At 36.8% G+C, this 17,032-nt stretch overlaps 1 protein-coding gene, 1 long non-coding RNA gene and 1 pseudogene across 2 annotated transcripts; 1 reads left to right on the top strand and 2 right to left on the bottom strand.

Moving 5' to 3' along the window:
• Positions 1-75: 75 nt before the first annotated feature.
• On the bottom strand, positions 76-2,624 carry LOC133727390 (uncharacterized). The gene is made up of 3 exons (XR_009855153.1): positions 2,158-2,624; positions 1,830-1,973; positions 76-642 (listed from the first exon to the last, which is right to left on the bottom strand). It is a non-coding gene; the product is annotated as an uncharacterized LOC133727390 (long non-coding RNA).
• Positions 2,625-4,003: 1,379 nt separating this feature from the next.
• Positions 4,004-6,265, bottom strand: LOC133727391 (uncharacterized acetyltransferase At3g50280-like). The gene is made up of 2 exons (XM_062154979.1): positions 4,780-6,265; positions 4,004-4,678 (listed from the first exon to the last, which is right to left on the bottom strand). Exon 1 carries the CDS (start codon positions 6,162-6,164, stop codon positions 4,791-4,793), a length of 1,374 nt encoding a protein of 457 aa, XP_062010963.1. The 5' UTR covers positions 6,165-6,265; the 3' UTR covers positions 4,004-4,678; positions 4,780-4,790.
• A 3,379-nt stretch (positions 6,266-9,644) lies between these two features.
• Positions 9,645-11,676, top strand: LOC133726036 (peroxiredoxin-2F, mitochondrial-like; annotated as a pseudogene).
• The last annotated feature ends 5,356 nt before the right edge of the window (positions 11,677-17,032 follow it).

The following is a 17,032-nucleotide window of genomic DNA, read 5'->3' on the forward strand; positions in this document are numbered from 1 at the left end:
AACACATAAAATGGTGTGTACTTAGTAATATTTAACACAAAAAAGTGTGTAAATATAAAATAATAATAATAATAATAAAATAAAAATAAAAAATCTCTTTTTCCCATATTGAGTACAAATTTACAACAATAATCAATTAGTTTAGGTACAAGAATACAAGCCAAAACATGCACTATTTACGTACTCGCATGGGCTCCTTGATTATGTAGTTATAAGTTTATAACTAATATATATAACGCCTCAAACTGCACCTCACCAGCCTGAGTACGTTACAGTGCCGCGAGTCTCTAAAACATAAACCGAAAATACGATTTACATTCTATAAATTCACTAGGTAAATTTGTTTAAAATAAATTTTTCAAAAAAAAAAAAAACACAACGGAAACTTTTAAATTCTTTTGAGGTGAAAACCTTTCTAAAACTTTAAATTCAAATGTTCGTCCAAGACTTAACGTTGTAAACAATCGAGAAATAGTGGACTTAGGATACAACAAACGAATTTCAGCAAGTTCCGGAATACAATTATCAGAAGGATAAGATTTGAAACTCGAAACCTGATTTCCGTAAAGATACATTATCTAAATAAACACACCCAGCTCCGTCCGCTCCAATCCCGTTACCAGTGCATAATCTGCATCCACACTGTTGTAGGGGTGAGTTTTCGTTCTCGCTGCTCAATAGGGACTTCACCCGACTAGGTTTGAAAACCGACACATACAATAGAAATTTGGGTACCCAGTATGAAAAGGTACTTAAACTATTTCATTTATAGAACAACAAACTTAAAATATTTTTCAAACTCAAAATCCAATGCACAGAACTCAAATGAATATATAATACTTGATGGCAGGTCACATGGACCAACTACACGGCCTTACCTCAAATAAATAATAATCAGGTAAGCGTAGCAAGAGTGCCCACTTACGCCATATCACCTAGAAGTAGTGCCACTTCTCAAGAGATGTAAAACACTATTCCCTTCATAAGGCCCCTCCGGAGGTTTAGGAGATTGAAGCCCAGGAAATCGCTATGTTCCTCTCACTCTCAGGACATCAATAATCTCAAAGAATGGTTATCATATGATACATTTAATAAATCAAACCATGCAACTCGAATATGCATTAACATTTAATTTAAAACAGACAACAACTAACTGAGTGAGTCCCAAGTCCCCTACCTCAATTCTGATGCTTTAACTTTTATGTTGTCCGAGCGATTCCGATACTTCTATTCTTTGTGTAACTGAAATCCTAGTTTCCGATATATCGATTGGTAATAGTTTATCGAATAAATAATTGAAATCTTAATCGTCAAACCAACTTTTCCTGATTTGACCAGGAGTTGACCAAGATTGACCAATTGCTAACAATAATCTTTTTGACCAATTTCACGATTAGTTCTGATTACCGGGCACTACTTGTACGTGGTTGGAGTATCGCCCAACACTTACGCCTTTACTTCCATTCCAAATTCTGTTAACGAATCATTCAAATTTACTTAACAATTTCGTCGCATAGTAATCCTGTTGATTTACTGTGGACACCCAACAGGACTTGACCATTTCCAAATTTTCAAGGTCATTCCAACATTTCCCACACAGTATCGGTATAAGCACAAACAGATGAGAACCCATCTATCCTACTAACCATGATTTCACAGCAAATACATTCATGTTTTTCAATAATTCCCTCGATCAACTTGTTCATAGCCAAATACCAAATTCACCAAGAAACATCGTATACCAACAACGTCCCATTCAACACAAATCAATCAATTTCTCAAGCCAAAAGTAAATCAAGAAACATTTCTGTCCAGAACCTCGAATTTACCTTCAGTAAGTATAATTTGCAGGTTGAAACCTCAAGCTTCTATTCCAACTCGATCGCTGCAGCTTTTCGAAAATCCTTCCGGAACTTGACGGATGATGTGTTGAGGAGTCGACACCATCACAACCCAGCCTGCTAGAAATTCAACTATGGAAGAAGAAAGAAGAAGGAAAGAGGAGGAAGGAAAAGAAACGGAGAGGAAGTTGAGGACTACATTTTTACTGAAAATCTGATTACGTTTTTACAACCATACATTCTCTTTATATAATAAAGCAAACTAAGTAAAATAACCAACAGTAAAAATAACCAATAACCAACACTCCTATATTACCCTTAACACAGCCGAGGTCAACGTGCGTCTACACATGCAGGTAGGACGAAAATCGAACTCGGAGGAGCCAGAACAGTCGCCGGCGTCGGTGACAGCGTCGAACCCGAAACCAACCCAGAAACCACTTCATTAAAACTTGATCGAATTGAAAAAAAAAATTATACTGGTAGGTAGAGCTTGTTGAGAGGATTAATTTTCCTACCTCATGCAGTTAAATCGGTCGCCGGAAATTGCAGAAAATTCGCCGGAGCTGTCGAAGCTTCTCGGCCTCGTATCGTCGTCGTCCGTCACCGATTGAATAATCCGTTGCCAGTATGACGTCAGCTCTGAGGAGAGGGTTTGAATGCCTGAGGTCCTCCGAGTCGAGGTAGCCGGAATCGGAAACTGTGGCCGGGTTACCTAGCGGGTCGTTGGGTCAGCGTTCCGGGTCAGAAGCTCTCCTGATTCTCTCGATCCTTCTGGGTCGATCTGATTTGGCCCTTCTCCCTTTAGACGAAATCCAATGGCCAAGATCAATCGGTGGAGAAAATGGACGGCCCAGAACGCTCCAAGATAATTTCCTTTCTTTTTAATTAATTTCTAAACTCCAAAAACTTTGAAAACTTATAGTAATTAGTTCGAGTATCCGAAAAATTCCTCAAAAATTCTCACGAACTCGTCGTGTCTTGTACTTTATTATCTAACTCTTAAATCAAGGATTTTCACCTTGCAAAAATTTCTGAAAAATATTCTCGAGCACCTTTAATAATTACCGATATCGTAAATAAATAATTATCGAACAATCTCAATTAAGCTCGATAAATTTTCCAGGGCTTATAATATAGATCATCCATCACTGTTCGAGTATCCACCTTGTCTTTTTTTTTTTTTTTTTTTGAAGAAACAAAAAACATGAATGATACCTTAACCAGAAGGGGATTCGGCCTTCAGTTATGGAGATTACATGGACAATATTACTAGGCCTGGGAATTGCATACCGGAAAACCGAAACCGAATCCGACCGATCCGGGCCTATACCGATCGGGTCGGTCTGCAACTTCAATTCCACACAATACCGACCCGACCCGAAACCGAATAGCATGTAAACGGGTCGGCCTCGGTATGGGTCAAATACATACCGTTTTTACCGACCCGACCCGATTTTCTAATAGGCCGCGTTCTACTTCTGCAGTTCTGCCGTTCTCATTTCTCAAACTCACCCAAACCCTAAATCGAGCCTCTCTCCTCCATCGAAGACTCCCAGCCACTCAACCTCTCACTCTCGCAATCTCACTCCTCTCTGCTCTCCTCCATCGAAGACTCTCAGCCTCTCACTCTCACTCGTCTCTGCTTACCTCCATCGAAGACTCTCAGCCTCTCGAAGAACCAAGTCGATCCAACTACTCTACCTACTCGATCCAAGTCTCCTCCATCGAAGACTCGAAGGCTCTCGCTCTTCTCTCACTCCTCTACTCCATCGAAGATCGGAAGCTGTCGATCCTCTCACTCCTCTCTGCCCTCCTCGAAGATTCGAAGGCTCTCACTCCTCTCTGCCCTCCATCGAGGAATCGATTCTTCAACTCGTTTCTTCAGATTTTTCTATTTTCAACTTTTCATGATTGTGTAGCTTGATTTGAATTTGGGATTGTGTAGCAGCATGATTGTGTAGCTTGATTTGAATTTGGGGTTGATTTGAATTGGGGATTCTGTTGATTTGAAATTGACAATGATAAGATTAGTTGTTATAAGAGTTAAAGCTTGAAGGCTTGAAGGTCGATCTGTGCGACTGTGCTTCTGTGGGTTACTTAAAGAGTTAAAGCCTTAATTAAAGGTAGATCAACTGTCCAGATGTTTGAATCACCTTGTATCAATTGCATCAATTGTGGGAATTTGTGATAAGAGTTGGGGTTGGTATCAATTGCGTGTTGGGAGACTGGTACAGAAGACCATGTCTTTAATTATTTATAATATGTGTTGGAGCAGCCAACTTGAATACAATTCTTAATGCAAGATCAGGTCGGCATGTTCTGATGTTAGCAACCATGCGTTTCAACTTTCAATGCTTTATTTTTCAGGTTTCTGGAAATTTTGCTTTGAAAGCAGGTGGTACCGATTGGTACCGATTGGTACCGAACCGATCGGATTCGGGCCTAATCGGTATGGCAGCTGAGTTTCCGGCGTCCCGAACCGAACCGAGCCGACTATAAACTCGGTATCGGTATCGGTATAGGCATGTTACCGAGCCGAGCCAAACCGATCCCAGGCCTAAATATTACAATGCTATTATCAGCTTTCATGCGAACAGTTTTATTCGACAAGAGAACTAAAATTACAAACGAAAACCACGATCACAACCAACACCTAAACTATCCAGCATAAAGGCCGAAGAAGCCGAGAGAGGAAGGGATCGATTCCAACTTTGAGCTTGGCGAAGGCGCCCAATTTTAACAATAGCATCGGCAAGAAAATTTGCTTCTCTCTTAACATGCCGGAAAGCAATGATAGAGACTTTCTGAGCAAGAAGCCTAATGTCCTTCAGCATCTGTCGAATACGCCAGGGGGTTTACAACAGTTGCATTTCTTAGATCTCCATTGTAAGATCATCTTTAGCCAAGAATTTATTAAATATAAAAGTGCTTTTACCTAATAATAATTCACACAGCCACACTCTCCATGAACTCTGCATCCTCCGCCAAAGCTTGTAGAGCCTGAGTCGAAAGGCACACCTCAAAATCAATACTTCCTTCTTCAGCCCCAGCAAACACAGTTAACTTCCCATCAAATTTGTTACCGGAGCCGCTTCGAACCACCACGGGCCTCCCCCAACCAAAGTCATTCCCGTACACATCAAACCACGGCGAGCTTCCCGTAATCAACGAATTACTCATCACCGCACTTCTTTTTAGCAGTCTAGGATTCTCAACAAAGCCCTCCAAGAACTTCTTCACTTCTTGTTCCGTCTGTAAAGCTACCATCTTGTTCAGTTCCATAGCGGCGCAGCCTAGTCCACCCTGAAGCAGTTCGCCTACATTGGATGTTGCGGTGCCAAATAGAACCGCATTTCCAAGGTATTGATCCGACAATGGAGGGTGTAGTCTCTGCCTCATGCCTACTAACAACCGATACATAGTTATTTCTGGACTTTCTTCAACATCAGTACTACTGGAAATGAGACGTCGGGTTCGGGTTATGGATACCCAAAGATGGCCCATGAGTGCTTGAAGGGAAGAGATCCTGCTAGTGCCCATTTGCGCATTGGCTTTGGATTTAAGCTCCGCAATATTTTCCTTTCGGAAATGGAAAACTCTCTGCTGAAGCGGTTCCGTTGGTGCCACAACTTTCTCTTCCGGGTTTTGATATTGGAAGAAGGGAACTCGAATAGGGAGATGGATGATTCCATCAAGAAATTCACGGCCGAAAATGGGCTTAGCCACTCTGGAAGTTCCTGATTGAGAGATTTCGGACCAAGTGTTGAAGAAATTCCAGAAGCATGTACCATCACCAGCAGAGTGGTTCATAGTCAAACCAATGAAAATGCCATCAACGAGCTCAGTTACTTGCACTGCGAGCAAGGGTTTGGACTTACCTTCGTAGTTTACTGCACCATTCATCAAAAAGAAAGAGTAGACGATGTTATCCGGAACATAAACAGGGTCGAGGATATTGGCCACGGTGACACCATCCGCGGCTGCATGGACAAATTGGGCTCCAGCTCCATTGCAGTCCACGGAGAACGAGACCGTGTTGTCGTCGTCATTTTCGGTGACGGCCAGACGTCCAGCAAGTGGGTAGAAGATGTCCAATGTGCGTGAGAAGGAGGCTTTCAGGTGCTCAATCAGCCTCAACCTCTGCTTGTCGTTGAGGTCTTCTTCGTGATCGGGTTCGGGTTTGTGGAAGAGAAGACCTTTTTGGATCGTATCTACTAGCAGTAATTGAACATCACATGGAGTTAAGTCAATTTTAGTATACTGACCAATTTGACTTTTGGGTTGAACATAAGTTGTGGAGATGAAGCGGATGTTCTCCATGGGAAACAGATCTGGCTACGTAGATAAGATAATAAATAAACTTATTCTGCAACTTACAAAGGTTCACAATTTTGAGTGGAGTGAACTTCTGCTCATCTGTTGTATTATTTTGTGGCCGCAGAATATCGAAGATGGTGGTGTAGTGGGCTATAGTTCCACCAATGACCAATCAATTATTAAAACTTGATTTCAAACGGATGTGGAATAATTGTGATGGCCATGTTGCTGATTTGAAGTACAGTATCACAGCTCGATGGGTCGAGTAGTGGCCTCAATCATGTTTGTTGTCGACCTCTTAAGAATTTGTGAGGAAGTACGCAAACAAGTTTCGATTTTATTTTTATTCTCGCAAGTCGTAACTGTTATATAGAATTGGAAAACCACAACATCAATTCACATGGACCATTCTTTGTCAAAAAAAAAAAACATCTATTCACATAACATATAACATATAGATACAAAATGTGTATTCAATGAGTATAACTAAAATATAATAAGAACCTGTACTTATAGTAGATCAAAGTCTTCTAAATTTCACTAGGTTCGTTCGAGGAGAGAGTATCCAGTATTAGTGTGTGTAGTGTATGCAGATGTTACTAAAGGATTCTCCCATAAAGTGAATCCTAATATAACCCATCTAAATCTCTATACATTAACTTTATTATACACTAGCCTCTTAACATGTGCGGATGTCAATTGACTTTTATTTATTTTATTTTTTTAAGTAAAAAAATTACAGTAATTTCTCTCTTGATATATGAGGAAACTTCTTTTTTCATGGGAGGTATTGCAATTTTTTCAAATATGACATAGTCTATTGACTATCTTTTCCTCGTGTAGAAATAATTTATTTATTAATATCTATATTATGTGAGGGCATATATGTTAGTTAAAAAATTTAACTATTCTCCTAAGAATTTGCTTAATTATATAAGATATCAGATTTATACCTTAACTTTAAGTAATAATAATAGGATTCTCAATATTTATTGTTTCAGATTTGCAATAAACTACAAGCTATGAGTCTTGATACAATCACATTACTTAGTCCTTACGTAATATAGATAATTGATGTTAATTAATCTTGCTATGATGTCACATTATGATTCTTATGTCAAAGCATAATGGAATTGTCAAACTTCTTAGTGGATTAACTGTCTCTTATTTATCCACATTTTTGTGTACTACCTGACATGGCAAAGTCACATCATCTAATGAAAGTTTTGTATTTGATGGTTTTTAAGACATTATTAATTACAACATAACGTTATTTTTAATTGATACACCTAACATTACTCATGGTCTATCCATATTTCTATTTGGCATAACTTGAAGATGTGGTATCTACTTTTGGCCCATAATATATACTTAAATAGAGTAATAAACGCCACAAGATTCATCATTCATGCATGTGAATTGTGAAATAACAAAGTAAACTGAGTATGTCACATGAATCAAAGCTCGTGCAGCCTGCCACTGTGCCTAGCAGCATGTGGCATACCCATCAATCTGTCCGCTCTGGTGCTCCGGTACCATGGATGTGGAAGTAAGTATCTAACCTGGAATCGATTAATGACAATACTATTGCAAGTTCCTACTTATTTATTACCTCTTCTTGCTTTCTTTTTTGCGCTTTTGGTCTAACAATACATTATAACCCTAAGAATTGTTTCTTGAATGGTTGTATGACAGTGTTTCTAAAAACAAAAGGCGTACGTCATAAGCAGTGGCGGAGGCAGGAGTGTATATAAATGGGAGCAAAAAATTTTCTTTCTTTCTGCCTCTCCTCTACTCGGCAGAGCTTCGGTGCAGACTACCGGAACCGGCCTAAGGCCAAACCCGAACCCGAACCCGAACCCGAACCCTAATGAAATAAATCAATTTTCTCCACTTGGTCGGTGCCGTTAGAAGAGTGGCTGATGTGGAGGAGATCAAGATCCGTTAGGGGAAGAAGGCGTTGTGCACTGAGGAACTGAGGGAGAGGAATTGAGGGAGTGCCGAACCGAGGGAAGAGGAAGAAGATGAAGAAGAATATGAAGAAAAAGGGAGAGAAAAAAAACTGAAGAAGAATGAGATAGAGAGGAGAACAAGAGTTGAGAAAGATTGATAATAAAAAAAAAATTAAAAAAAAAAAAAAAAACACACACACACAAAGAGTAAAGATGATGATGGGGAGATGATCGATCTCTAGATTTTGGAGGAGAAGCAGAGTTGGGGTTGACTGGCTGAGGAAGAAGAAGAAGAACTGAAGAAGAGAGAAGGAAATGAATTGTTTTGCTAAGGTAGAGGAATAATGGAATTTTTATATTGCCACTTGGAGAAGTAGTGGAGTACTCAAGTTATTATTAATATGTATTAACATGATCAGTGAAGCATGGGGGCGAGTCAAAAGAAGCATGGGGGCAAAAAGGTGATTAATGAACAAAATATATGATTTCACTGGGGGCCACTGCCCCCACTCGGCTTGAACTGGCTCCGCCCCTGGTCATAAGAATCAGATATCAAATGTTTTCCGGTTTTTGTAGTAATTAGAGGCATAAGACCTTCTGATAAGCTCATAGCCTCGTACCAATCTTCTTCAAGGTTTAGTCAGCAGCCTTGCCGTAATGAAATTCCATTTTCAAAATCATCTTCTCTTTTAACATCGGCCAAACCCAAAACGTCTAAAAAAAGAAACGAAATTAATGACGTATAAATTACAATTAACGACTACAAATCGTTAAAAATCCATATCCTATCATTAACAGAATCCTATTTTCTTAGGAAAATCATATACATTCCCAAACAGATATAGTTTTTTTTTTTAATCAAATCTCGCTAATGCAAGGTAAAAGATTTATTAAAAATAAAGGGAGATACAAGCGAAAACATCCCGCCTTCCAAAACAAAAGAAATTATGAGGCTCCCAGGAATAGTTGAGGCTCCTGATGTTTTTACAGGACGTCCTCTGTGAGGATATATGTAACGCAACTATGTCTGCTCGGGGTACAAATATTACGTCCCCCCCCCCCTGTCACACCCCAAACCCGAGACCAATATTATACTGAAATATGGTACCCGAATTCGTGATGTGGGTTATTACAAATAAAACTTCCTCAATGGATAAATTAAAGTAAAAGAATTTGCAAATAAGTCTGAATAATACTTTTATTAGAAATTGAAATTATTATTTTTACAATACTAAAGCTGAACAAAATATATTACATTATTTCTTTTGAGAAAGCGGTAGAAAATAAAACATTCATTTATTTAGAGAATCGCCCCATTTTCCCCAAGCGTCTAATCGCTACCTGAAAACAAGAAGGTGTAGCATCATGAGCAACACAAGCCCAGTAAGTACACAACATACATTCTTATATTAATGTGTCTTATAGGAAATCAAAGTGAATAACCAAGTAAAAATGGGAAAATTCTAGTGTATGTTAATGTATGACATACACTAACTTTTTTGAATATTTTAAGCCATCGGATATAATTAAAATGTGGAATAAATCTAACGGTTTAGAATATTTGATTGTTGTTACCTGCTCATCCGTTAGCCTGTATAATCTTTTTTATTTTTAGCTAAATTCTCAATATCATAGTACTAATAAACTTTGAGCGACTTTCAGAAAACCCTAAATTGAAGAGGAGAAGACAGAGGGAGGAGGAAGTGCACTGAGAAAAGCCGTTCAGTTTTTGTTCTGCAACAAATTTACGTATTTGCTTGGGGAAAACCCTAAATTGGCCGTCAGAGATCATCCAATCGGAGCCTCCTCACGAGCCTACGCGGTGGTCACAGTCGGGACGGTGCTAGTCTCCGCCGTACCGGATGTTTCCCTCCAGAAAGCTCGGAGCTGGGACAGCGGCGTCTCCTCCAAGTTCGCCACCACTCCTCTCAAAGACATTTTTCAAGGTCGTCGACCCTTTTGTCTTTCTTCTCCATTAACTTTCTTTACATGTAATTCTCATCATTTTGGGCACTCAATTTTGGTGAATTTTGTGTTTTCAGGACAAGAAAGTCGTCATCTTTGGCCTCCCTGTAAGTTGCTCTCTCTCCCTCTCTAGTGTAATGGTTTATGTTTTTCGTGAGGTTTAGTGACAAAATGAAATATTAGATGAACATGAATGAGAAACATTGAATCCGTGAGTGTTTTAAGTTTGCAAGGGATTTATATAAATAGGTATTGTTATTTGAGTATGTCAGGGTGCGTATACGGACTTTTGTTTCCAGCAGCATGTGCCTAGTTACAAGAACAACATTGATAAGTTTAAGGCTATATAAAGGGATTGATTCTGTGATTTGTGTAGCGGTTAATGATCCGTTTGTTTTGAATAGATGGGCAGATACTTCAAGCTAAAGATTCCGTAAGTGAATATTTAACTGTTGTTCCATCTCTTCTGATTTGCAGAGATAAATATGTTTTCTCAATTTGCAATCCTATGCTGCTTTTGTACTAATATGAATTCCCTTATACTCTCTATTCACTGTTTATTTTAGTTGGAAAAGTAGTTAAGTTGATGTCTGAATTATTTACTATACAAGTGTAGCCACTATTGGATCATTCAATTTCAAACTCGTATATTGCATTGTAGTGAGAATTATATTACGAGGAAGACTTGAGATTGAATGAGTTCTAGAGGATTAGTTTTCCTCTATATGTACTTTTTTATAATTAATTTTTTTTAAATTTGTGTTAAGTACTTAGGAAATAAGGTAACTCGTCCATAATGAGCAATTCAAAGTGTAGCAATAGTGTGATTCAGTTTTTCCTTCCATACAAAGTTCCAAAATCTTATTTTGCACATTCTCAAAAAAAAAAAAAAAAAAAAAAAAGGTATTTGGCAGGGTATTGAATTATATTACCGGTCACTCTTGAAGGTATAACTTGAGTCCTAAAGCTATTAGCTTTTGCGTGTTCATAGTTTCTGTTCATGTTTCAAATTTTGTTCGTCACTGTAAAGTAAATTAAGGAAATAACATAACTTGTACATAACGCACAACTCTTCCAAAGTGTAGCAATGGTGCGATTCAATTTTTCCTCTGATGCATGAGTTAATTTATTGCTTCCGTTTAAACTAGAGCAGCATCGTTTGACTTCGTTGAATCTTTCGTTAATAGATTGAGTTCTACGGGGACTTTCATGGGAGTTTCCACAAAAGCTTGGACTTTCTGTTGCTTTGCTTGGACCTCGCTCTCAGAGGTAAAATAACTAGTCCGGTTCGTTTGTTGTTAGAACTTGGTTGCATTAGATGGTCTTGGAATCGTTCTATCCATAATTTATTGAAAAATTCCCTCCTTATCCTCTTTTCCCTACTATTAATGGGATAGAGCCACCCTCGGTCAGTTTTATTTTCAGTCTATTTGTGATTTACTATATCCAGAAGTTTGTCAGTCTTGAAGACATTGTTGCTCTCTTTCTGCCGATGGTCGGCATATGTAGTTGACGGGAAGGTTAAAGTTCTAAATGATGAGGAAGCCCCATCAGCCATCAAGGTCTCTGGTGGAGATGTCATTTTGGGACAGATCTAGAGAGACAGTTTACATGAATGCTTATGAGACATGTCATCTGTTTACATCATGTACTAATAACTTGAACATCTTGTATGCTAAAAATTACTCCTGGACTGTATTTGTGCTTCTTCAAAATATGATGCTTCCAAATAAACTTATGAAGTTGAGTTTTTACCATGCTACCAAGGTTTCCCGTGCAACTGTCTTGGTGACAATTTACATACTGGCCAAATGAAACTTTTGAGTTTTAACAATGAAGCTGATGTACGTAGCACCAAAGCCTAACCTATAAGAGAATTTCATCAATAAATAGGTTAGGTTTTGTGTGCTACGTTAGCTACCACATAAGCGGTGATGTATGTGGTACTAAAAACTTGGCTCACCTAGAAGTATTTAGAAGGAAAACGATGTCAATAGTGTTACAAAGACAAAACAACAATGTCTGAGCCTAGGAAGCCTTTGAGATATTGCGAACAATCCAAACGGAGGGTATCAAAATAATAATCACCGGCATATCCAACGGCATCAGCCTCGCCCTTGCCCACCGTGCTGCCTCCGAGGGTGCCAAAGTCTCCATCCTCACGCACTCCCTTGAAAAGCTCGAGGAGGCCAAGAACTACATCTAGCTCTCCATCGGCATCGTCGTCGCCGTCTTCAATAATCTCGATGATATATCGTCGTGGAACAAATATCTTATCAAGAAGCAGATATCTATATTGTCGAGGAGGGGATATGTCATTGGGAAGAGATATCTCGTCGGAAAGAGATATCTTGTTGAGGAAGAGATGTCGTTGGGAAGGAGATATCTCGTCGAGGAAGAAATATCTTATCGAGGAGCAGATATATTGTCGATGAAGAAATATCTTATCGAGGAGCAGATATATTGTCGAGGAAGAAATATCTTATCGAGGAGCAGATATCTTATCTAGGTGGGAATATCTCGCCGAGGAGGATCTTAATAATGAATATATAAAATTTTAGGGGTTAGGGTTTACGGTTTCGAAAAATTTTGGAAAATTTAGAGTTTAGGGTTAGGTTGAGGGGTTAGGGTTTACAGAATTTCAACTATGGAAGAAGAAGGAAGATGAAAGAAAGGGAAAGGAAACCTAAGTCATAAAATTGATGACAGAATGAATTATGGTAAAAAGTGGTAATCAAGTTGTAATTAGTGTTAATATTTTACTATTACAAGTTTCAGAACCGTTTTACCAATAAGACAACGAATTGTGGTAAAATGTGGTAATCTAGTTGTAATAAGTGTTAATACTTCACTATTACAAGTTTTCAGAACCACTTTACTAATAAAACAACGAATGTGTTGCTATACTGGTAATATGAATTTTATTTAAGTAAATTTGTGGTGAGTCCTTTATGATGTAATGAGGTTGTCTATTTTGTAACTACTGTCCTTTAGGAGTTATTTACTTATTTGACAACTTTTTTTTCCTGATTTTACGACAATTGAGGTACAAAGTAGTAATCAAGGTTGTATTTGTGGTAATTCTTCAAAATTACAAGTTTGAGAATCATTTTACTAATGAGACAATAAATTGTTGTAGAAGTAGTAATCAAGCTCTTAGTTGTGGTAATTTTTTATATTACAAGTTTGAGAACCATTTTACTAATGTGACAACCAATTGCTGTTAAAGTGGTAAAACTTTATGTATATACAGTAAATGAGGCGCGAGTCCTTAATTGTGTAATAAAGTTCTCTATTTTGTAACTAATACTTTTCTTGTGTAAATCTCATCATCCATGAGATAATTACTCGTTTGACAACACATTTTACTATAAATGACAACAATTGAGGTGTAAAGTGGTAATTCTGGTCGTTTTTATGATAATTACTTGAAATATGATTCCATTTACAAAACAAACGATCACTTTACCAATGTTACAACAAATGTTTTGTCGATATGGTAAATAATCATATTAGACCTAAAACTTCTCAAGTCCTTATTCTTATAATCCAGTTGTTCTTTGTGTAACTAGAGTCCTATTTTTTGTAAATTATATCATCGATGAGATACTTTACAACAAACCACCATATTTTACGTATTTAGTGATACTTATAGTTGTAATTGAAGTAATTACTATATTTACAATCTTTATTACAAAATTTTGAATGATTTACGTATAAAATAATTAATGAGTACTTAGTATGGTAATTTTTTTTTTTAAAATACACATGTCAAATTATAAGTGGATAACCTGTTGACCTGTACAACAGGTTTCACCAACTAATTTAATTTAATATATATTTATTAAAAAGTTGATGTATGACAAACATCAACACACCTTAGACTTCCCCGTAAAAATGTACCGGGAACCATTTATATGTTCATACGAATTCTTAAATATGTATATGTATACGCACAATACACACACACATATATAAAAATATATTCATCCGTGTGAATGGTTTATAATAAATCATATAGTCACATCTCCTTATTGAACCAACAATATATTGCAGCATTAATATGTGAAATAACCTCAAAGAAATGCATGCTCAATTCTCTTTTTCATTTATCATCGTAACATATTAATAATATATCGCAGACAGATATTTGATCGAAATAATATAAGTACACTTCTCTTCTTAGTGAATTTTCGGATTAACTGGCAACGAATCATAAATCCACGTACTAGGGTATGTCTACTATACCCAAAGCACGGGTAAGCCGTAGCATACTGAGGACACTACCAAAGTATGTATACCCAAGGTCGGCTACTTCCTTCCTATGAGTATAATAGTGCACTATCTATAGGGACTAGGGCCCAGACTTAACGTCTCATAACACCAAAACACATTTACTTAAGCACGGGGTAATATTAATCACCCAGCTTCACAATTGTACTTCTCAAACATAATCAAATCCACAAAATACAATCTTTATGAATTATAGATCGTAATATATATGTATATGTACACACACATATAGAGACATATACTTAGGAATAATTTCATATGAAAACATATGTAACATAATTGTATAACACAAATAAGTAAATTCACTAGCAAATAACATAATAAAATAAATAAGCTTATACATAATTGAAATCAAGTAAAATAATAAAGCACAAGCATTAAATGAGTAACTATACACAATTAATAAGCTTGTAAATAACTGAAATAAAGTAAAATAATAAAGTACAAGCATTAAATAAGTAAATATACAGAATTTAACAAAATGATATTATAGTTAGTATTTCAGTCCTTATGTCCAAATCCATTGAAGTTCATCGAACTTCAAAATGTGTTATGATGTCCATCACAAGTCCGAATTAGTCAAATGAGTACACCATGTCAAAGGGTTTTTCACAAGGAATTCAATGGAATAAGTTAGGTAGTCCAGATCAGAGGGATATAGTCCAGAAATGGTGAAGAACCATAACAATGCAGAAACCGATATTTTTGTTACTGACCTTTGGTGTTTAAGTCTTTACGTTCTGTGTATTTTACCATTAATTCTCAAACTCTCCAGATCACAAGTAGAGGTCCTAAGCTTCAAATTGATATAAAGTTTGTAGAAAATGATTAAGGAATGAGGGAGATATGAATTTTTGAAGTTGTGATGGCTGTATGAGATTTCCAGCGAGTTTAAAAGTTGAAAACTTTGATTAGCCATAACTTCTTCATTTCTTAACCTTTTTTAGTGATTCAAAAGCCTAAATTGAAGAACTTTTGATGAGGAATTTAATACTGTAAATATTTTTGACAAAATAGACTTTGTTATATACGAAAATACAGGTTTGCAGCAAAGCAGATCCTTTTCCATTTTATCATTGATTATGTAGTTTGATAAATCTTAAAGACAAAAGAATATAGAAATGTATTCATGTACTTACTTAAGGAACTCAGAAGGTCTTGTGATCAAACTTTGGACTTCTTTCACAAAAGGAAACTTCTTAAGGGAAATAGGATGAAGGATTTGTGTGAGGAACTTTTAGTTGGGTTTTCTCTTCAACTAAGGGAGTTTTTGATCAAATTTTGCATTTGATCTTCAAGTTGAGTATGATCAGATCATAATGATATATATAGGCTAGAATTAAGCACTAAGATAAGTGAGTGACTAATATTGTAATGCAAGTGGCTAATCCACTAGTTAGGTTAAATGATTAAAAGGAAGAGTAAAATTAAAAGAGTAGTAAAAGAAAGAAAACATAAAGCAGCTTTGCCAATTATATATATATATATATATATATATATATATATATATATATATATATATATATATAGATACACATTTACCTAATTGATAAGTAAAGAACTTTAGTGCTTTCTTAAGGTAAAAAGAAAATATCAATAATTAGTACTAAAATGACATGCATCATAAAAATAATATGGATGAGAGTCTTGAGCTTAATAACAAAGTAAGACATTTCGAATATAACTAATAATATAGTACTCTATAGTTGACACTAATTTTTGGGTTATTACACCCCCGGTGCGACAAAATATTATAAATAATAGCATGAGCGTGGGGATGAGCCTCCCAGCTTGACTGGGTTCCAAACCCCATTATTCAAAAAAAAAACAAAAGAAATTATATAAAACGAAAACTAGGAAGATCCAATTTATCTCAAAGCAAAATTGATTAATGAAGCTTGGAGATGAATCAAACCAAGTAAAGCCCATACATGAAGCACCAAATTGGCCAATGCATCAACCACTTGGTTCCCTTCATGAAAGATATGTGAACAACGAAATTACATCAATGAAATTCGATGCACACAATTCTTCCATGCCACTTGTAATTGCCAAGGTACCGTTTGAGGAGAGTGGAGAAAATTTAGAATTAGAGACGAATCGAATTTCAAGTCAAATATGGATTACACTTCAGAAGCAATGATTGATTAATTTAGGGACGGGAAAGAGATGCATAACATAAGAATCCCAATGAAGATAAAACCTAGAAGCTGCTAATTTCTGCATTTCCATGGACTCATGGGGTTGTAAGTTATAATTGATAGTAGGTCATCAGTCTGAGGTCCTTGGGTTGGGTTGTGGGTTCTAAGGTCAAGATTAACAAAGAAGGAAATCACCAGACTCTGGTAGCCCCAAAATGAAAATTGGCGGTGTATTGGTGTACGAACTACAGACGTCCTAGAGCCATTGCTCTGCCCACTGTGCTAGCTGCTTGGCCATGGCGGAGTGACGCAGTTGGAAAAGTAACCTTAGGTTTACAAGCAATAAACCTAAAATAAAGAATCTGGAGTCCACCAGAGATAAATGAGAAAACTCTCAATTTGATTGATAATATCATAAAAGATAGGTTCTGCAGCCGTTTAAGGTTGCTTATATATGAGAAAAAAAAACCCTAGGGTGACTAACAATGAAACCCTAAAGCCCACGGGTTAAAACAAAACA

Source organism: Rosa rugosa, chromosome 1 (assembly GCF_958449725.1).
Source record: "Rosa rugosa chromosome 1, drRosRugo1.1, whole genome shotgun sequence".
Lineage (NCBI taxonomy): Eukaryota > Viridiplantae > Streptophyta > Magnoliopsida > Rosales > Rosaceae > Rosa > Rosa rugosa.